Source organism: Netta rufina (genome assembly GCF_964035555.1).
Source record: "Netta rufina genome assembly, chromosome: 9".
Taxonomy (NCBI): domain Eukaryota; kingdom Metazoa; phylum Chordata; class Aves; order Anseriformes; family Anatidae; genus Netta; species Netta rufina.
This window is the reverse complement of record NC_140132.1, coordinates 8617295-8639467: the sequence shown is the minus strand read 5'-3', so window position 1 is coordinate 8639467 and position 22173 is coordinate 8617295. Positions and strand designations below refer to the sequence as shown.

Below are 22173 nucleotides of genomic sequence, written 5' to 3'. Positions count from 1 at the left end.
GTTGGTAGGTCGAGAGAGGTTCTCCTCCCCCTCTACTGTGCCCTGGTGAGACTGCATCCGGAATATTGCATCCAGTTCTGGGCCCCTCAGCTCACGGACAGGGAACTGCTTGAGAGAGCCCAGCGCAGAGCCATGAGGATGATGAAGGGAGTGGGGCATCTCCCTTACGAGGAAAGGCTGAGGGAGCTGGGTCTCTTTAGCTTGGAGAAGAGGAGACTGAGGGGTGGCTTTATAAATGTTTATAAATATGTGAAGGGTGGGTGTCAGGAGGACGGAGCCAGGCTCTTCTTGGTGACATCCAATGACAGGACAATGGGTGCAAGCTGGAACACGGGAGGTTCTGCTTAAATGTGAGATGAAACTTCTTCACGGTGAGGTGACAGAGCACTGGAACAGGCTGCCCAGGTGGCTGTGGTGTCCTTCTGTGGAGACATTCAAAACCCACATGGACGCGTTCCTGTGTGACCTGATCTGGGTGTTCCTGCTCCAGCAGGGGGACTGGACTAGATGATCTGTCACGGTCCCCTTCCAATCCCTAACATTCTGCGATTCTGCAAATTCTTGTATCTTCTGCAGGTGCATGAACCAAGATACACAGACTTTGCTATTTCAGGCCAAAAGCTACTGCCTTCTGCTTACATTTAAACCTTCAAAAAACGCAAGCAGCCTCCAAGGGACCCCTGCAAGCACCAAGTCAGCCAGGAAGCACCAGATCTGCTGTGCCCTCCCCATAGCATCTGCACAGAGATGCACAGACTGAGCCCTTGGGTGCTGATGCTGCAGGAGGGGCCACAGCACAGAGCCCCCCGAGCACACTATCTGCCACGGCTCAGTTCCTGTGTGGCTCTAAGAAAGAGGAAAGGGGAAACAGGCTCAACAGCCAGGGTCAGTCACACCGTGGGGCCGATGCTGTTAACCTAATGCTGCTATTTCACAGGCTTTCCATGCTAAAAATAGGACCCATGTGCTCTGCTCCCAGACCCATAGTTTCATTGTGGTCAAGATCTGCTGTTGCAACACTGCATCTTCCTGTGAGAAAACGAGGGAAGAAAACACACCAGATGAGGCTCTGTGGGACAGGGTGAGGCAGTGCCCTGTGTCTCTCTGCCCATGAGGAGGGCACACCAGTACCTCCCTCGCCTCTCCTGAGGCCCTGTCCCGTCACCACGTGCCAGCAGTGGGAGGCAGAGGACACCAAGACCCTGGTAGGATGGTGTCAGTAAACATCCCTGGGGAGCACCGTGCGAGCTGCAATGCATTTCATCCTGGCACTGCTACTCAGTGATGCCGTAAGCGCCCAGACCTCACTGCTGGAGAGCTGCCAGAGAGGAAGTGAGAAAACAGCACGAGCGTCATCGGTGCCGTGCCATGTAGTAGCAGCTCGCGGGGCTGAGGCAGGCTGAGAGCTGCGGAGGCAGGAGAAAATGCCAGGCGAGCACATTGGGTTGTGGTAGAAGTGGTAACACCTGCAGGGGGACGCAGGAAGGGCTCTGCGAGCAGCCAGGTGTGCCATGGAGCAGCTGATGGGCAGCCAGAAAACTGCAGGGATCCTGACCTGGTGGTGTTCAGGAACCTCCAGGAGCCATGCGAGGTCTCTGCAGATTGCACTTTGTCGTAGCTTTGCCTACCTGTAGCTGATGCTGAGTTGCTCTGCCATATCCTGGTGAACCAGCATGTCACGGCCACCTGCTTTGTGCCTGCTGACAGTCCCTGCCTTGAAGCCTCTCAGGGCTGACGTCAGAAGTAGCTGCCATCGCCTGGTGTAGGGTGACTGCAGCACTGAGCTGTGAATGGGAAGCGTGGTGCTGGAGGGATGCTACCAACTGAGTGGCCTCCAGGGTTGATTTTGACTGCCTGTGGTTAATACTGGTAGTGATTGCCTTGCCATGGACCAGAGGAGTGTCCATCATCCTCAAACGCTGTCCGAAAAAAATAAGTGGTTTCTGTACATTGCTGAAACTATCAAAACTCAGGAACTGGATCACTTTGAAAACGACAGCACTAACAAGGGTCATGACATGGAGATGATGGTGGTTAGGGATCAAAGAGCTGGGTGTACTAATAGGTCAGCAACTACCTATAAGCATTCTCCAAAGGGCAGCCACAAGAAAGGCAAGAGAAGCCTGGAAACCTTAGGAGAGGTATTTAGCCAAGTCCTATGCTGCCTGTACATCGGCAAGGAGTTAATCTCAAAGGTTGGGTTGTAACGTGCAGACTGACAGTGCGCAAATACCCCCAGAAGCTGCTCTTAGACCTGGAAGCAGATCCTAAGATCTTAGAACCAGAAAGCTGGAAGCGTTTGCCCAAGACAGCTGGTAGCAAGAGCAGGGCCTTTGAACTTGCTGAACAAGAGCTCAGATGAGCTTTCCTTGCAGGTGGGGTTGCAATAGGATGGCCACCAAGGAGCCCCTGGCCAGCAGGGATCTGCACCCCAGAGCAGACACAAATTCGGCAGGTCACAAGGTCACGGTGCCACGTTCTCTCAGAATTGCTGGCTGAGGAGGACTATGGGAGATGAGACTTACCGTGATTCAGACTGAAACTGAGTTATGAAAAACTGTCTGCAAACCACAGCCCTCACCTCTCCAACAGCTCTGAGAATGGGACCAGGGGCCAGCCGAGGCTGCTCTGTCCCGGGGCTCAGCACAGTGATGGCATGTGGCAGTCCCGATGGCAGAGAGAGGACCTCAGGGATCCTCCAGGATATTTCCCCTCCAAGTGGGTGAGGAAGGCCGATGGGCATCGCCCAGTGAGGCGTTGGGTGCTGAATGAACCCAAGAAGAACCCAAAGCCACTCCATCACCAGAAGAACTGCTGTGGTGCCACATGGCAGGCAGGCTCCTCAATCAACAGGGGGTGGTACAAGCCATGGCAGTGGCAACAGAGGAAGCTCAGCCCTGGGGAAATGCGTTGAAGACGGGCGGGGGTGCTTCCTCCACCAGCCTTGCTGCTGCCACAGCCACCAGCGAGTGGTCATCGCAGAGCACCTTGCTGGTCCCATGCCAGGAGCAGCACTGCAAGGGATCATCGCACCTGCAGACCACCCCGCAATGGGTCGAGGAGCAGCCAACCTCTCCGAGGACAGCGAGCAAGCAGGTAATTCCTCCTGGCTATTTGCTGACACGGTTATTCGAGCGTTGCAAAAGGCATTGCCTACCCCTATCCATGGTGGGACACCTAAATGGTGGCAGAGAAACGGAAAGAGGGCTGGAGACTGTATTTTCAAAGGCTCCTTTTGATATTGGCCACAGTAGACGTGCATTGGATGCTTAAGGGCAGTCTTAGCCTTTGCTCAAAACTCATTCCTTGCATCCAGAACACAGGGCTGCTGCAGGTATCAGCTACAGCCCATTCCCTCCCCTCTGAAGAGGAGGTCTCACAGCAATATCACTCGGCAGCATTGATTTTGAAAGCTGGTCAAGAGATGCAGCTCTTGTAGATGCTGCGGCACTGCCCTGGAGATTTTTAACCCAGAATATTTTTGAGCCCCAAGAATCTGCACACATGGATCCAGGTTTCCTTTGCAGGAAACTCCACAGACATCACAGAACTCCCATATTTTTTTCTGACCGTGAAGGGTCACACCTAGATTATACTCTTGCATTAACTCCTCCGCAGCAGGCAGGTCAACAGCCCTTACACGCTGGGTGAAGAAAACACCCAGCAGACCAGATATGTACAGCTCACTACTTTATTTCGCATGGCTGCTGATCACATCTCTTGCTGTGTCTTTTTTTTTCCCCCCCTTAGAATTTGGCAGATTGCTCTAACATGAGATTAAGACCGATTTGCAGAGTCCTTAGAAGGCAGCATGCAGCCCATGGTACTCTGCTTCTTCCTGCAGACTACTAAATGTTACCGCTGAATAAAGGATGCAGTGGCAGCTGAAGTAATAAGAGATGTACTAATAATTGCTCTTACCACTAATAAGAAGTGATGACAGCTCAGGACTGAAGGAGAGGACAGTTGTCCCTTTGCAGCATCTCTCCCACAGCATTTTGAGTGGTGAGGATGCCAGCTGGCTTCTCATGAGCACCATGATAAGGGAAGGGATGAGACCTGGGTTTAAGCATACCCTTCTCATTAAAAACAGGCTGTAACAGCCCACAGAACTCCCAGCTGCAGGATCCCCCTTTTCTGGCTGTTCTGAGCCTGGCAAAAACAGAGGCACAAGCATTTTCCAGTGTTGCCCTCTGCAACCAGTTTGTCCTGCACAGGATGCAGTGAGTCTGCTTTTCTCTCCTCCGTGGCCGAGGTCCCTCTCCTTCTTTATCCCACTGGGTACCTGCAGACAATTGTGCTCCGCAGCAGCATCTCCACAGTCTAGTTTTCACTGCGGTAAAGTTCTGAGGCTCATGAAATGCTCCCCAAATTAATCACCAAGTTAGTCAAGAGTCTAGCATCTAAGAGGTTTAATCCACTTTTCCAGGAACTGTGCCTCTGAATATCACCACAATGAACCAGAACAGCTGCAGTATCACAGTCTATGAAAACTTCCCACTTGTCCAGCTGGGTGTTTACATTCCAGTTTTGATTTTGGGCATTTTTCTGAACGTGTTGGCACTCTGGGTGTTCTGCTGCAAGCTCAAAAAATGGACAGAAACCAAAGTATACATGGTCAACTTGGCTGTGGCCGACTGCTTGCTGCTCTTCACTTTGCCTTTTAAAACATTATCCAATTTCCAACACATGAAGGCAGGTAGATGGTGTATGATTCTGGAAAGTGGCTATTTCATAAACCGCTTAATGAGCACCAGTATCATCACTGTCGTGGCAGCCGACCGGTACCTTGCCATCAAGTATCCTTTGAAAGCCAAAGTGCTGAGGTCACCAGTGCAGGCATCTTTTGCATGTGGATTTCTTTGGATACTCATCATCTCTGTGATGTCCCTTATTAAAATGATAGAGAATCGAGAGCAAGATGAACTTTGTTTCGAAAAATCCTCTGTTAAGCCCTCAGTAACTGGTCTGTGTGTTATCATTGGAGGGTTTTTCATACCACTGATCATTGTGATTTATTGCTCCGTACAAGTCATTGCAGAACTCTTGAAAAAGAAGAATGAAAACTGTCACGAGAAAAAGCTCATCAGGAAGGCTGCCTACATTGTGACTGCAAACATGGCAGTGTTCACCATATGCTTTTTGCCTCTTTACCTTGGACATCTCCTTCGCTTTATAATGGACTCCATCAGCTCCAGCTGCCCTGCCATACAGAGGGTTAACAACTTTGTTCACCTTGCCTCGGTCCTTGCAAATACAAACTGCTGCCTCGATGCTATTTGTTACTACTTTGTAAACAAGGAATTTAAGGAAGCATCTCCCAAGCTAGTGAAGTCCAAATCTGAATCCACTGAAGATGCTGAAATTCATCTTCCCACGTATTAGAATTAAATGCATGCGGCACACATTTTTGGTGTCTCCATATGCAACTGGTACTCAATAAAAGGCTCAATATTAACACTGAAAGTGTTGAAACTTTTTTTTTTTTTTTTTTTTTTATGTGAGTGTGATGGAGGAACTTCCTGCTAATGGGAAAGATTCAGATAAATGAAAGTCAGCCCTGATTCAGACAACCACAGCAGCCCATATCATGATGCAACAATCCAGATTACCACTACAATTCTCTGTCATATGCAAATTTGAGTAAAATGGTAGAATTCTACTGCAAAAACTCAAATTTTTCCCCAAACCCCCGAACAAGTACAGACAATGGTAAAAGTTTCTTCTGTCCATCCCCCTGTCTAGGGCCAGCTTTTATGCAGTTGTGACAAAGAAACAGATTTTTTCAAGTATCAAAAAACAAAACGAACTCAAAGTGAAACAACTGCAGAAAAAGGTGGATGTGTTTATGTAACAGGTGTCTTTTCTTAGTCATAAAAGCAAAATCACAGTAGCAGAGGCACATGTAGCCTGCTTTTGTCAAGTTTACAGCATAATTCAGACCATACAACAGCTACAAAATGGTCATCAATTACAAGAAGAGGTCAGAAGAAACTGCAATTACTTGTACTGGGGGAAAAGCTTCACACTGAGTGCATTTGAGTCAAATGACATTAAAACTACTATCCAAAGAGCTGGGGTGGCTGGGTGGGAACGAGGACACTGTAAACGGAGTCTATTCAACATTATAATGCAATTAATTGTCTAGAGAAAGTAGCAGCATGTTTTTCCAAAGTATCCAATGTAAATAAAATTGTGTTACCGGCACAGAGCACCATATCTTCATGAGTTAAATGGAAACAGTGGGGATCTAGTGGTTATAGGATCTGGGTGGTCCCCAGGGAGGGAGCTCATTGCCTCTGCTGTCCAAGCAAAGGGCAAGGAGTACGAGCTGCTACGGAGACTGGGATCTTCAGAGGCAGGCCACCCCATAACCTGGAAAGAGCTGAGTAGGTAAAATGGCTAAGCAGCCCCCCATTATGATGCTCAGGCAGCACACAGATGTCCCAAGATAGGATGTAGAAACCAGGTGCACACCTCCACCCACATCTCCTGAGCATGGGCTGGGCTCCCAGCTGCCTGTGGGCACTGGGCTGAGCCCTGCTGCCACCGCAGCAGCTTCACAGCCCCACACCCTGCGCAGCTTCCACATCTCCTACTCGAGGCACATGCCAAAAGGAGGAAACTGCTCAAGGAGAGGCCCTTTTGCAGACAACCACTGAGCAGAGCCATCCATTCACCTGGGCGGTGGCTGCATTGCTGCCCAGCAAAGCCCATACAGGATGAGATCAAAGCCTTGGCAGCTTCTTGGGGGGGGATGCAGGCTTCTCATTCGGGCAGAAATGGGGAAATCTGCTCTGTCACCACGAAAATCTGTGAGCAAGGTCCAGCACAGGAGGGTGGGGGTTTATATGAGGTTCTGATCACAAAATAGACCTTTTAAGGAGGCTGCTTTCTCACCCCTTCTACCCCCAGCTTTTCTTTACAAAGATCAAAGCAGCAACAAACAGCACTGTGCACGCACAGATGGGTATCTTCTGCACCAGCCCAAGGTGCAGCACGGCCCTGGCACTGATTCCACACTGCTGAGACTGGTGCAGCGGGGCTCAGTCTTTGCCTCGGCTGGACCTGTGTGCTGATGGGCAACACATGCACAGAATACCTCTTTAATCTGATGGACTGTTTCCAAGCAAAACTAAACACATCTTTAAGATTTCCACACACCCTGTGTGGGATTCGTGTGCAGAGGGATCAGTGATTTGAAAGATTACCTGATTGCCAGCGTGTCTTTTTCTGCACCTTCCATCCCACCAACATGAGGTGAAAGCACTGCACAAACCAAACAGCTATTTTAGATGCAGCAAGAAAAAAAAAAATACTTCTCCTCCAGTAACCACTAATTACATGGGTGGAGGAGACACAAAGCTGCCTACAAAAAAAAACATTTCCGAGCAGATTCTGCTAACCCATCTTGCTCCAAATAACACCCCTTATCTAGCAGCCACTCGCACAGAAAGGCATCCTGTCAACGTTTGGTCAAAGATGGCCAAACTTCCTAACCACAGAAACCCCACATCAAAGCCCCTGTGTGGCAGCAAGCCCTCAGGTGCTCTCTGGGGGCTGGAGAGGGAGGAAGTCTCGGAGGGCGGTGGAAGAGACGGGCGGGTTGTGCTGGTGCGGGATGATGCTGAGCAAGGAGCACAGGAATGGTCTTCACCACCACAGCAGATCTGGTTAGGACCCCTGCCACTTCTAATGACTGCCTGGGAGCAGCTGGTTAGTGAGGGCAAACAGGAGGGAAAGCAGGTCTCAGTATCAAAAAAGATACTGTCCTTCCAAAATAGGAACCAAACCTCCGTTCACTATTTGAGCAGGGGCTATACAAGGGCAGTAATTGGTTGTGCTGGGGCTGCGATACCTGGCACAGACACCACGTGCACGATGGAGAAACCCACTCCAGGTCCCCAGACAGAATGCTGGATTGTGCTGTTCTGTTTGCTCACCTTCTTGTGGTTGCGTCGTTGTGGTTTTGTCTGCTTGTTTGTTTTTACTCCTCCCTACCTGGAGCTTTTTGGCTGCCTTAGTAGAACTGTCCTCTGCATCCATAAGCACCTGGCCGAGCTCTCCAACACAGAAGGACTAAGGGATGTATTAAGCAGTGAGGAAGCAGCAGCAATCTGCTATCTCCTGATGTTTCTGATGAACTCAGCAACCTTCAGGAGATGAGGGGGATGTGAGCACTTGCTGGCAAGACACTGTTTCCTCCACCACCACCTGGAAAGCAGCCAGCCCCACCCCACCCAAAGGTAGACCATAATCATAACAGTGGGGCAGGCCTTGCTTGGCTTGCCTTGACCTCTCTGTACAAACCTGGCGATTTCACCACCCCCACCAAGCTTTCGAATATGCACAACTTTACCTCCTCAGCACAAGATGTGCTCTGCCCTACGGACTTGACAGATTTCTCTGGTGCCAAGTCTGGACACCACCACCCCTGTGCTTTCCAAGCAGTGGGAGCACTGGTGCGAGGCCAGCAGCCTGTGCCACGCACAACCACATCCTGCCCTCGGGAGGCCGCCCGTGGCGTCCCTCCAGTCACAGGCAGACACCACCGTCTTGCACTGGCATCTCCTATGCGACATTAATTCCGATTCTACAAACCCATGACAGAGCTGGACATAGCCAGTTTCATCCCCTTCAGAAGCACTGAAGGGATTGGTTACCAAAAAAAAAAAAAAAGAGTCACCTGAAAGCATGCACGGAGCTGCTGCAGGGCACAGGCTGGGACACAGACACAGCGTGGGAGCACGTCCAAAAATCCCTCCAGCATTCGTGCTGTTGCTCACAGAGCTTCAGTAATGTCTCACAGCAGTTTTCTTGCCGGGGACTTTCCGTTACTGTTACACTTAAACTGAACCCCGCTGCCAAGCACAGCGTCGGGACAGCTGACTGAAAAATGAGAGTTCAGTTGAATGTCAGGTGTGGGGGGGGAAAGTGTGAAAGCTGTCGCCGAAAAGCTGTGACATGCTTCAAAGACGCTTTTGTCTAAGAAAGAAAGAGGTCACTTCTGGGGAAGTGAAAATCAGGGTGGCTCACAATTGTTAGCCTGAGATGGGAGCATTCCTACAAGTCCTGAATGAGGGCCCAGAAACAGCTCTGGGTTACTCCGAAGGGATGAGCTGTCCGGGGCAGTGAGCGCATGCAGGGGCTGGAGACAGCATCTGAGAATAGCCCTAGGGGGCGGAAGGAAGGGGACTGTACAACCTTATCTGGTTTCACAGCACAGAGGCACCAACGGGTGACTGCTCAGCAGCCATCACAGGCAGGGCAGCCTGGTCAGGAGAGCTGCTGAAGATCAGGAGTGATCTTGGGGCAGGAAGGAAGAGATTCTTCTTTCACCTACAATTTTATGGTAAATCAGATCACTATTACTTCCCCATGACTGTCCTGCCACAACAAGAAGCTGCCTATATGCCTTATATCACTGTCACAGAGGAAAGAATTGGGGGTCCAGGACCCACGGGAATATCTAACCTCAGAAACTTCTGCATTAGCAATTACCCTTTCCAGAGAGCTTACCGTGCACAGCTTTGCTTTCTGTATGCCCGGCATTTACTTCTCAGAAGCTTTCCATCCTCAGGTTGCTCTGTCCCCAGCAAAACCAGCTCTCAGCAGGGTCACCCAGGCTGTCTGTCTGTCCAACATTACCACCATACACCACAGGCTGGGCTGGCCTGCCTGTGGATGGCCACGCAGGATCCAGCCTCTTGCCAAAACCACACTTGCTCCTCTGCCGAGTGAGGGGGATCCCCTCCCCTGGACACAACCAGGGTGAGGAGGAAACGCAGGCTGCCAGAGCTGGAGGAAGCAGGGAAGGTGCCGTGCCCATGGGGCAGCCTTTCCCAGCCTGCCATCGCCTGCCCCAGGGTGCCCAGCGAGGAAAGTCACACACAGCAAGAATTTCCACGAACATGAGGAAAACAGAGAGAGAGAAAGAAAGAAAATAATAATAAAACCAAGAAAACTAACCAACCTTCTGCCCGCGGGAAAGGTGATCCACATGCATGGCAAGTTCTTGGGCATGTAGGGATGTGGCCACCAAACTGGAAGAAAAGTAATATGCTTTAGAAGATGCACCAACATTTCTACCAGGCTTTTGGGCCCATCCTTTCTACATCCTGGCAAGTCTCCTCCCCATCCCCTCACCCTCCATTTATTTTTTTTCTGTAAATGACCCCAGAAACAGCTCAACCTTTCAGTACTCATTTCAGGGCACGTTCTGGTGGCCAGACCTGGTCACTGCTACTCGGAGTTATCCTGAGCAGTGTCAAGCATCCAGTCCCTGTGGGGGCCACACTTTCTTGCCCAGGACATTTTTTGACATGTTAAAGCTGCAGCAGAAAATGAGCTGATAGAAAGCAAAACACACACACAGCAAACACAGAAATGAGAAGTACCCAACTGTTATCTGCCTTTGGCACTGACTCTCACATGCATTTCTTTCCTAATCTAAATCCTAGATATAAAGGTCAGATTAGGCTTATTAAGAAAAGGAACACCACAGTCAGGGAGCTTTTCATGAAGCCTGACTGCTCTGTGAAACTGCTACCACAGTTGTTAAATAAATACGGGCGGTGTGAGCATGCTGACAAACAGAATCATCACTGTGAAGTTATGCCAAAACAGAAGTTAAAACACGTGGTCATTTGTTTTAAGCTGCAAACTTGCAAAGGGCTGAGCTGTGCAAGCCTTTTTTTTTTTTTTTTTTTTAATTTTTTATTTTTACCAAGTTGTGTTCAAGGATCAGAGCAACAGATGCCAGAGCTTTTCCTCAGGACTGTATTTACCCCTCTTGTTAAACATGTTTATAAACCATACTGACACAAGCATTAGGGAGCCTTGGTTTCATGAAAATCCAGTGCTGGTCTCTAAAAGCAGCAATTAGTGCTGTTTCTGGTGCAATTTCACCCATCCCTCCCATGTCAACACAGGTTCTTCACCGAGAGGGTGGTCATGCACTGGAACAGGCTCCCCAGGGATGTAATCACAGCACCAAGGCTGTCAGAGCTTAAGAAGTGTTTGGACTGTGCTCTTATTCACATGGTCTGAGTTTTTGCGTAGACCTGTGTAGTGCCAGGAGTTGGATTCAATGATCCTTACGGGTCCCTTCCAACTCGGGATATTCTATGGTTCAATGCTATGTTAAAATACTGACTGGGGAATAAATATTATGAATGCAACCCTCAGTCTCCAAGTAAAAAGTAAAATAACATATCAGTCACCAAAGAGAGAAAATACTGCCTTTTTCAGCTTTCTTCCCTGTGCTGTAGCAGACAAAAAGTAGCAGTGTGACATGAGGATGTAAGGGGAACAGAAAGCAAGTAAGTATCTATGAGAGAGACAGTGATGGAGAAACAACAAAGGCTGTGGCACGGAAAAAGGGAAGGACAAAAAACCTCTACATAAACTCAGTTCCTGATGCATAAGATTTGCAAAACTAGAGAAATTAGGAGTTCCCCATGACTAATGTTTCTGAACAGAGTGTATAGGTAGTTTAATATACACCTTATTTCATATGAATTGCTTAATTTTCTGGAGCTCCTGATTCAAAAATGTTCTGCACGAGCCTAAAGGTCTAGTAAACATTCTCCAGCTGGAACTTCTGGACTTAAAGTAGGCTTTTTTTTTTTTTTCTTTATTCTTTGTTTTTGTTTGGCTGGTTTATTTTGTTTTCAATGCAGAGATTAATCACTGCATAGGCGATAAAGCTACCTTTACAAGTGCTTGAATGACCTGTGCTCCTAGACTTCTCATTGTTTGGGTCTTTCAGGAACATCTGCTTCAGCCCCTGGTAGCCAGAGCTTTTTCCTTTGGCTCAGATTTAACTCTGACGCACAATATCAGTGATCTCTGTGAGTACAGAGGTCTTGTTTGTGGGCACCCAGAGAAAAAGTGTAAGTGCATGAACCCCCTGCCTCTCCTGATGACTGTGAGGAAGAGGGTCTCAGGGGAATCAGGCTCTCACAGTACAGGTCACCTCCCCAGAGACTTTTCCAGTTTCTAAACACGGGTGTAAGAACAGCTTCTGAGCCCAGGAAAAGTCAGATTTGCAGGGCACAGGAACTGTACTGCAAGGCTGGAAGATAAAGCCATCCTTGCTGTGAAGGGCTGCAAGCCCACCAGATACTTTTTCCAGCTTACTGGGGTCTGTGGTTGGTTGGTTTTCCTTCAATGAGCAAACGGAATCACTTTGTAGATAAAATTATTTTAAAAATTAAGAATCCAAACACACTATTGACATCCAGCTTTTGCAGCACAGTCAGCACGTATTCTCCCTTATCTGCCAGAGCTTGGTGCAGCATCACACCAAGAGGCCAGCCGCAGCCAGCGCTCACCAGGTAGATCCTGCTGAGCAGGACACTGCTCTGAGTGGGAAACATTTGCACCCACCTGCAGCTGGCAAAAGCTAAAAACGGATCTGAAACCTGAAAGGCCCAAGTTACAGTTATGCTACGGGGCTGCAAAGAGGGCGTCAAACCACTAGAGGGAAACCTGACCTCTCTCTGCAGCGGTCTCCGGCACACCGGACACAGGAGAGGCAGAGGTTGGCTTCGGAAAGCAGGAAAAGGCATTTGGGGACAAACTTCAACTCAGCCCAAAAGAGAGTCCCTGGGAATTTGCACTTTTACTCAGATGAGAGATGAGATTTGCACTTTTACTCAGAGATTTACTCTGAAATGCCATTTAGAGGCACTCATGCAGCTAACCCCATGATCTTTACTGAATGGATATATCTAACATCTCTGGAAGAGAAAAATAACTTTAAAACTTGCTCATTTCCTAAATGGTGTTTTTAGACAGTTTCTTCCCTCCCACAGGTGTTAGCGTGGGTGACTTGGAAGACCTTGGCTCACCACAAAGCAACTGGATTTGGGGAAAGAAAGAAACCGAATTTGGGGTTAAATGAAAGGAAGGGGTAAGGGAAATGTGTGTGAGAGACAAATTATCCATAAGCTTCAGTTTTGATGCATGAAACATTCAGTTCCTCTGAAATGCTTTGTGCTCTTACTCTGCTCACTTCCACGAGGGACAGGGTGGGCAGCAGGGAGTACCCTTAAACAAGAAATACCATTTCTCAGAAGAATTCCCATCCTTCTCCACAATGCTGCTCTAAACAGAAAATTCTCACAGGCATGTTTCTACCTGCAGTGATAAGGATGTGTTTGCTGGCTTCTGGAAAAGCTTTGTCTGCAATAGCAAACATTCTGCATGCAGGAAAACAAAACAAAACAAAAACAAACAAACAACAAAAAAAACAACACTGAAATGGTATTGGGAAGGCCTGGTGTGTCACTGATGCGATGCACCTGGCCCTCAGCTAGTGCCCATGCCAGCAGCAGCACGGCCAGCTGCTGAGGGCTGGGGCCACCAGGCCCCGTGTCCTGCCAGACCCAGGTACCTTCAGCCACTTCGAGTGCATCGAACCACAAAAGCATACAGCCACCCAGGCACTTTGTGACAAGTGACTTCACGAGGATAAACCACCCGTTGTTTGAGTGCCATTTCCATGGAGCTGCTGTGTTTCCACGCAGCAGCCCTCACGTTTGCAAGCCAGCTCTGTCCAGCCTCACCTGCTGCACCTTTCTCCTCACAAACACCTGCCCAGCCCTAGGTCTTACCCTGGCATTCCCACCCTGTAACGAATGTCACTCAGTTATCAACACCTAGATTAATAAATAAATAAATAAATAAAATAAATAAAATGCATAATGTGCAGGCAAAGCCTGTGTGCCTGCGTGTGAAAATAAGCAAATGAGACTCGGACTCCACTGCTGTCTCCTTCCCAAAGATGTCTGCAGTGACAGGAACCAGCGTGTGCACCACTGCTGTAGCAGTGCAGCCGCTGTGGATCTGGGTGGAGCAGTTGCCCTCACCACAGGGCCGGAGGCTTAGCTTCAGCACGAGGCTAAAAATAATAACTTCTGCTTCGCCTGTCTAAAGTGGGTCACTTTCACATCGTGCCAGCAAAGAGGCGTCGAAAAGAAAACGGTGTGGTTAAAAGAGCTCTGGCAAGGCTGGACGAGCTTGTCCTAGCTGCTACTGCACATTTTTAAATGGGTGATGGGAGATATGAAGAAATGTCTTTTTCTCTTTAAGTTTCTGTGCTATTTTCCTTGTCTTTCTTTTTATGTTTCTTCCCTTGTGTTGCTAAAGTTGTTGTTTTTATTTTTTTTTACAGTCACATGTCCACACACACAAACCTTCCTTCCATCAACTGTCTCTCCCCCCTGTACATGACAGACTGCTGTGCTGCTGCCTCAGCTTCCCCTTGCTTGCAGGCAGTAACACTGGCTTTGCCTGACTCTTTCTAGGCAAGCTATAGCCACAAAAACTGCCCTCTCCCACAGCAGACAGTTCAATCGCACAGAGGAATTACAGACAGCGAAACCACAGCAGGTGTCTGACTGCGCCTGGGTTTCACAGAGGTGTCCCGGCCATGAAGGGGAATTTCGAAGTACCCGTCTGCCTTAGAGCTCATGCCTACCACACATCCTCATTTGGTCTAGATCAGGGGGTTGATGCGATGATGATGTTCAAATACTAAGAAAATGCTAGATGAAGTGATAACAGTTAAAACCAACACTTTGACCTTCATTAATTTGCTCACAGTGCAGGCAGCAGAACAGGGCAAACTGTTAAATTTCATTCAAATTCAGTACGACAGAGGAGAATCACAGTGTTTATCCTAAGTGGTTCTCCTAAATTTCACTGTTTAAATTTATGTGTTTCTTTTCCTGTTAAGCAGGTACCTTTGTTTGCAGCTATTGACTAGATTATTATCCATGCTAGACGAAATATGGACAAACCAGGGAGGAGTGACTTAGTCAATGATAAGGAGCAAACCTCAGATTTGCCATCTATACCTACAGTAGCTGCATGGTATTTCTACCCTTACCTTCTACAGCAGTCGTGCTTTTCACAGTAAAATAATATAGGTGTTTAAACAGTAATTAAATAATACAAAATGATATCAAAGGACTGTTCATTCAATTCACTGTTGGGATTATATGATCTTTAAGGTCCCTTCCAACCCAACCCATTCTATGATTATGTTTTTTTAAAACAAACAAACAAACAAAACCAACCAAACAAAAAAAAAACAAAAAAACAAAAAAAAAAAAAAAAAAAAACAAAAAACAAAAACAAACAGAAAAAGCTCCATGCACTGGATATTACCTTTTCTTTTTAACCAGGCAGAATTATCAGTGAAAGTTCGAGCTAATACCCTGAAACCAGCTCTTTAAAATTAATACATAAAAATAAGATACAGGCTCCTTTACCTCAATTTCCAGTCAGTAGCTCAGAAAGGACTGCTTCAGTGGAGTGCACCTTCATCCACAGACGACACATGGCAAAGATGTATCTGAAGAAAACTGACGTTAATTCATTGCCACAGCCTTCTTCCCCCCCTCCCTCCCCTTTATTTTTTCTTTTTTGGTAGACCTCTGATACTGTGTTTCTTTTTATAAAGTATATTGTGGGGAGGAACTGACTGCTGACTTCCAGTCAGCTGTAGCCAAGGCTCAGATGAGGGAGCAAATCAGTGCTAAATTATGAATTATTGCAGTATAAAGTAAACCAGCAATGACATCATCTGGTACAAGCCCATTGCCAACTTGCAGAAAATAAGGAGGACTCATACCAAGGTAAGAGTTGATGCTGCTCTGGGATTACATTGATTTCCATTCAGTGTCTAATAGTTAGGGTCTTCTCTGCACCCCTCAGTGTACAGTTGTCACATTACACAGGAAATATCTCTAATTCAACCCAGTCTTTTGTCTCATTCTCATGTTATAATGAACAGAAGTTTGTCTAACCTACTCTCACTAACACCTCACAGAAGATGTAGAAGTGGTGTTTCTACTGATCAGCTATCTTCAGCTGAAAGGGTTTATTTTAATTTCTAAGCAGACTATTTCCAGCTGCAGTATAAAGCCAATATTTCTTTTCCCATCTGCAGTGGATGTAGCAAACTGTTTATTCCCTTCATCTTAATAGCTGCCATTTATGTATTTGAAGACCTATTTATGCCCTCCACACTTCAACATTTGTACTGTAAGTACCCCCAGCTACATCTGCATTTCAGGGCTAACTCACTGTATTTGCTCCTGTTTTTCAGACTTACTCCTGAATCAGGCTGCTTTTTATTTTTTCTCTCTTTTTTTTTTTTTTTTTTGGTGTGAGAGTGACCCAAGACTGAATACAGTTCTCTAAAACCTTCAAAAACTGTATATTCCATAATCATGTGGATTTTTTTCTACATAACCCTCCATTTCATTTCCAGTCATACTCAATTTCCAAGATACTCGAAGTCCCAGATCAGATGTGTAAAACTATGCATACATCTTTATGCTCCATTATGTTCTGGCTTTCCCAACTATTTATCCAACTTGTCAACACCATTTGAAATATTTATATTAGGAAGCTGCAAACATAGAGAGTAATTTTTGTAACACATAACAACATAAGGAAACATTGCTATAATACAGTATGCTCATACGTTCATTAACTACATCCATTTGTTTTGCAGTATTATGAATTACTCTAGCCCCAATTAGTAGACAGACTACATAAAAATCTGAACATACTACCGCTTTTTCACATATTTGTTACATTTGTTCTTTTATGCACTGATTTCTTGACCGCAAGCTCTCAGAGATGCGTGAGAGGCAGGGGAAGGGTAAAACCCCTTCCCACAGCTGGCAAAAGCTCAGCATTTCTACCTGCCACTGCATGGGATCAGAGAGACACAGCAGATGCTGTACCACGATTTGTGCAAACACAAGCAATACCGCTGCCCTTTTCATAACAAAGCTGTGAGGCAACAGAGTTTGGTGTTAAATTAACTTCAGTTTAAAATGTGTGTGTTGAACAATGGGGAATGACAAGCCTCACAGAGGTACAGTGTATTGGCACAACTGGGCACCCCAGGGCCTCTCAGGTGGCTCCCATTTCACCAGGAAAACTCTGTCAAGGCTAAAGTGATAACCAAATTGTGTTCTTGTCTTTAATTAGTTTTTAACTAATTTAACTGATTAACTAATTTTAACTGATTAACAAGTCCCCTGTGCCAAAACTGCCCTCTACAGCTTTGTTCCATAGGAGCAGAGGGTCTAGCCCTGAGCTGTGTCCAGACTCCAGCTGGCTGCAAGCCCCCCGTCTCACTTGCTGCAGGCATCTCAAGGAAGCCCTGCTTCTTCAAGCCAGGAGATGACTCTCAGGTTGTTTTCTGGGGTGCAAAGGCTTGTTGTGCTTGGCATTAGTGTCGAGGAGTACTGCAGATTTAAGGTGGAGTTGGAGAAATATCTGCATATCTGCCCAGTTGCCATTGCATATCTGGGTGCTGCAAAACAAATCTAGTTGTAGGTTTAGACTCAGTGAAACGGTTTGCAAAGGAACATCTTCCTCTCACCTAGAAAAGTGAATTCCAGCATCACATCAGCAACGCTGGAGATTGCGTTTTCCAGCGGTCTGACTTGCCTTGACTACACTGATGGCTGATGAGTGCTGGTCCATCAAGCACCACCCTAAGAATCTGAAGACTCGTTTACCCAAGACCACAATATGTCACTCATGGTGCATTTATGTAAACCCCTGGGGTCAGCAAGGAATCCAAAAGCACAAGACTTCAAGGCAGCAATACTATTACATTCTTGGCCTATCTTCACAAGTTTCTTGGTCACCTCAGAACAACCACCCTGGTCTTAGCAATCCTCCTACGGGAAAGACCAGCAGGCAAGCTGGATCACCATGGGCTTCAGATAGTTGCTGGGTCTTTTAGAGACCGCCCATCAGACCTGCAGCTGATTGTGTTCACAGAAATTCAAAAGTTGTCATCTCAGGTGAATATTTTAGTCACCTGGTGAAATTACTTGCGATTTTTTTTTTCTTAGCTTTGCACTCTTTTCAAAAAAAAAAAAAAAAGTCTGATTGTGTGATAGTTTCTGCCATTCTATCACTGGATAATTTGAGAAGCTCTCTTCATTTGTTTGAGGTTTTTCACTTTCCTGCAAATTACCTTCTTGGTCCCCTTCATGTTATGAGGCTTTTCTACACAGGCTATTTATAGGAATGCAACTGTGCTAAAGGGAACAGACATTTTCAGAATTTCAAATAAATCTCTAGCACTCAGTTTGCAGCAGAAAGGTGATCAGGGTAAGTGGCATGATTATACTCAAATGAAATGCAGTTTTACTTCTGAAGCCATTTGTTCGCACTAACTTGTGTGTAAAACACTTGTCAGTGGCAGGCAGCCAGAACAAAGACAGCATATCAACTCAGCTACACTAACGTTACCAATCAGAAGGAGATAAGTATCTAGCTCCCCTGAGACCAAGGCCCACCAGTTATATTTTACATACTACTCATGTGTCTGATAGCAAGGACAGATAGCTAGTTGCATATGGAAAAGAAGAAATGAGCTACAGCTTACTGAAGTTACCTCCATTGCTGTCCTCTTCAGATCCTAGATTCAAGGAGAGTCAGATCTTTCCAGGGTGAAACCCCTTCAGTGCTGGAATAAATGAGGAAATGTGCTCTGTTGCCCTTTCCATGGGAGAACAGATACGTGTTTTCCCAAAGAGCCATTTTTTTTCCCAGAACTTCCTCTATCAAAGACTAGCAAGCTTATTAAAGAATGGTGAAGTAGGGCAGATGAGGCGATGAGATCAATATAAGGTCCATAAAGTAAATGTGCATGCAACTTGCGTGCACAATACAGTTACTACCACTAGTAAGTAATTACAGCATTGATACACACACACACACAATGCTGTGTGTGTAAATATACATCTGTGAAGAAAAGGAGAACCACACAAAGAAAAAGTCAAGTCCCACCGTGATGACTCTTGTCCGGCTTATAGACATAAACAACCCCAAGATGGCACTGTTGGTTCCTGTTTCTGCTACCAACACAGGCAACCACCCAAAACTATCTGTCTTTCAAGTAAATGCAGGAAACCCTGTAAGCATTTTCTTAAACTTTCTTCTTTTTTTCATGTCTGACTAGCTCTTAATGGACACTTTCTGTTTCTCAGCAGCACTCCCTGCATCTCCACGTTAAGTAACTCAGTGATTAAAGCCAGGACTCTACTGGAGAGATCGCAGAGTGACAATGCAGCTCTCAGATCGACTATGGCAACAGCAAGGTTGACATTTTCTTTCTCATACCCGTAAATCTCAGTGACAAATGAAGACGACACAGACTGGAGAGTCTGCACTGACAAATGCAGCCTGACAGTGCACTCTGGTTGCAACAAAGCAATTTGTGCAGAAGCTTCAAGAAAAGAACCAAGCTAAGCCAACATATTAGCCATGGGCACACTGATTGCCATAATATTTTAAATGTAATGGAGGCAACATATTCTGCAATGATCTAAATGCATTTTGATGCAGATAGTTTGAGTGATGATCTTCAAAGTATAATAATATCTATTTAATCTAGTGCTCTTTTGCTGAAATCAGCCAGCTAGTTCCTTTCAGTGGCATTGCCTCAGAAGGAAAGAGATAACCATCCATTTTCTAGCTATAAAGTATTTTAGACTTTCATGTCACACAGGTACAAGGCAGATGAAAGAGCTCCTATTAAATAGTTCTGCATTACTTTAGTGACAGGTTTCCTGGATTACTGTTAGAAGAATGGTATTTTTGGCTTCTGTTTCCTCTACTTGCTGTTCAGGTTGAAGCCATAAGGCTTCTTCAACCAAGTGATAACAAAGAACGAGGCTAATTTTCATGTTCATGCTCTTGAATGCCTGAGATGGGTCCCAATCTGCTGTGTCATCACTGCTAAGAGATCAGTATCAGTTCTATTAGTCACAAACTTGATCTCTCATGCTCTCATACATCCCTTTCAGTCTGGACAAGGGAGGTGGTAAACAGTGCGAATGGCACACACACGCAAATACACACATTTTGCAGTGCTGCTGAGATAACAGCAATTAATCATTGCCTTGGCCCAGGACTTTAATTAGGTCCCACTCTTCTACAGCATTGAGTGATTCTGGTGGTTGGTGCTTTTGAAAACATGAGAACAATATCTGAGGCACTAAAAGAAGCACTTGACTCTCTGCCCCCTCCAGACTTGAGGTGAACCCAGTGAGAGGAGAGGGGGATCTGAGCCAACTTCAAGCAGCAATGCTCCTGCCCCTTTCCATCGAATACTGCAAAACCTGATACCACAACTTTAACCCTGTCCTTGAGCTGTAGCTTGCTGGCAATAAACATTTTGATACTTCTAGGATGGTGAAGCACAAAATGCCCAAGTGGAACCCTTGCAAAAAAAAATCAGAAATGTAAAGACAGCAACCTTCGCTACACCTGCAACCACCCAGGGCACATCTCCATTCTGAGAAATGTCGCTTTTCAGCCAACCTGTAATTTTCATTTGACTCTAATCCATTGCAGTTACAGACTTGGTTGTCTAGGGCTTCAGGTCTTGAAATGCTACTCTGTGTGCTGAGGAGATATGGATAAGGTAAAGTTACAGAAAACAGAAAAAATGCAGTTTCCATACAAGTCAGCATTTTTTCAGTCCAAGCCATTCAACAGAAATAGGTATTTCAGGAAGTCATAACACTGAGAGTGCATAAACCCTGCAGACAAGGTAGCTCCTACCCTTTCATATGAGGCCCTCTGCTTGAAGGTACAGGAATGACTGTGCAAGGCAGGGGCGTGTAGCATAGCTGCTGCTGCTTTCCTTCACTGGCAACCCTCTGTGCCTGACTGTAGCAATGGTTGTTGACGTCCACGAGGAGATGTTCCAGTCAACAGTGGAAATAATAACAACAGAAATGCAATGTTTTGTTATGTGTTTCATTACTAAATGCAATGCAAGGGATGAAAATAAAATGGTTCCTTAGGTTCTTTAAGGAAAAAAAAAATCTATACCCCATTTATCAGAATATTGTGTTATATGATGTAGACTAGTGAACATAGCATGACTCTCTGATCTGATCAATCTCTGAGTGAGGAATAAGAATAATGTCTAATAACCACATACTGCCAGTCAGGAGAAGTATCCTATTTCACTGTAGTATGACATTATAGCCCATGGGAGCCTGAATGCTGAGGTTTGTTAAGGAGCTGTGTGGTCTACCTTCTAACTATTAGCTGCCTTTTTTTTTTTTTTTTTTTTTTTTCCTTTTTCTACTGGATGATTGTGAAATTAGCCATCCGCTTCCTTTGAAACCCCAGTTTTGCATGCACCTACCATTTCCTCTGGTAGTGCCACTGTCCACTGCTGGTGAATCTCGCTGGAGCAGACTGCAAAGCACATTTGTACAGGAAGCTCTGTGTTTATTTTTACACAATTTCACTAAAGCTAAGCTCGCAGCTTGGCTGGCTACCCCTGGATATGAACACCCAAGAAAAGTTATAGCTTACTGGTATGTCCACAACCAGGAGTGTTTTAGACAGGTGCAAGTTGCTCTGTCCCTCAGCTGTGGACTGCGGGCCTTTAAAGTTATAAGGAAGATGCTATCCTGTGTGCTTGGTGTCCTGTTGGTGAATTTCTGTATCAGATACAGCTGAAGATATTATTTTTACCTCAAAAATATTACTCCTGTAGTTCTGTTCAGCCAACCATTCTAGTATGCGTCTGACAGCTCACCAGGTTGACCAGTTCCTTTCCTTTCAAGATGCAATACTTCCGTTGTAAGGTTTCTTAAATGAAGTCAGGAACGAATCTATACTGGTAGCTGGCCAGCTCCGAGAACAACCACATTTGTTGCTGTCAAAAGTCCCTGTCTCATCTTGCAGAGGTTGGAAGTGGCTGCTCCCCATAAAAGAACAGTTGCCAGGCTTCCTGATTTCCAGTTTTTCAGTTTCCTGCACTTGCTGCAGAAAAGTGGCCACATGAGGCCACATAGCCTCCATTTAAAGTTCCCAACAGTGCAATTAAGATAACTTACTGTGAGACAGACTTTGAATGATTATCAAGCTCAGAGAAAGAGTGATGAGCACTAGTGTGAAGCAAAAGGCCTCCAGATAAAGAAAACACTGTGTTCCAATCCAAATACAAAGAACAGTTTCTAGGTCGCTATGGAAAATTGATTTTGTTCCTTAATTTACCTGTTCTTTAGAGAGAAGAAACATCAAGGTATATCTTCTGGGTAGGAGACAGCATCACTGGCTCTTTGGGTAGTCCTCCTTTCCGTGAGTGTGCTGATTAGC

At 46.1% G+C, this 22173-nt stretch overlaps 1 protein-coding gene across 1 annotated transcript; it reads left to right on the top strand.

The window, feature by feature from the left end:
- Window positions 1-4455: 4455 nt before the first annotated feature.
- LOC311212614 (G-protein coupled receptor 35-like) lies at window positions 4456-5385 on the top strand (the record flags this gene model as incomplete). Its single annotated transcript, XM_084292110.1, has 1 exon — window positions 4456-5385. The coding sequence occupies one exon, from the start codon at window positions 4456-4458 to the stop codon at window positions 5383-5385; it is 930 nt and encodes a 309-aa protein (XP_084148236.1).
- Window positions 5386-22173: the final 16788 nt, after the last annotated feature.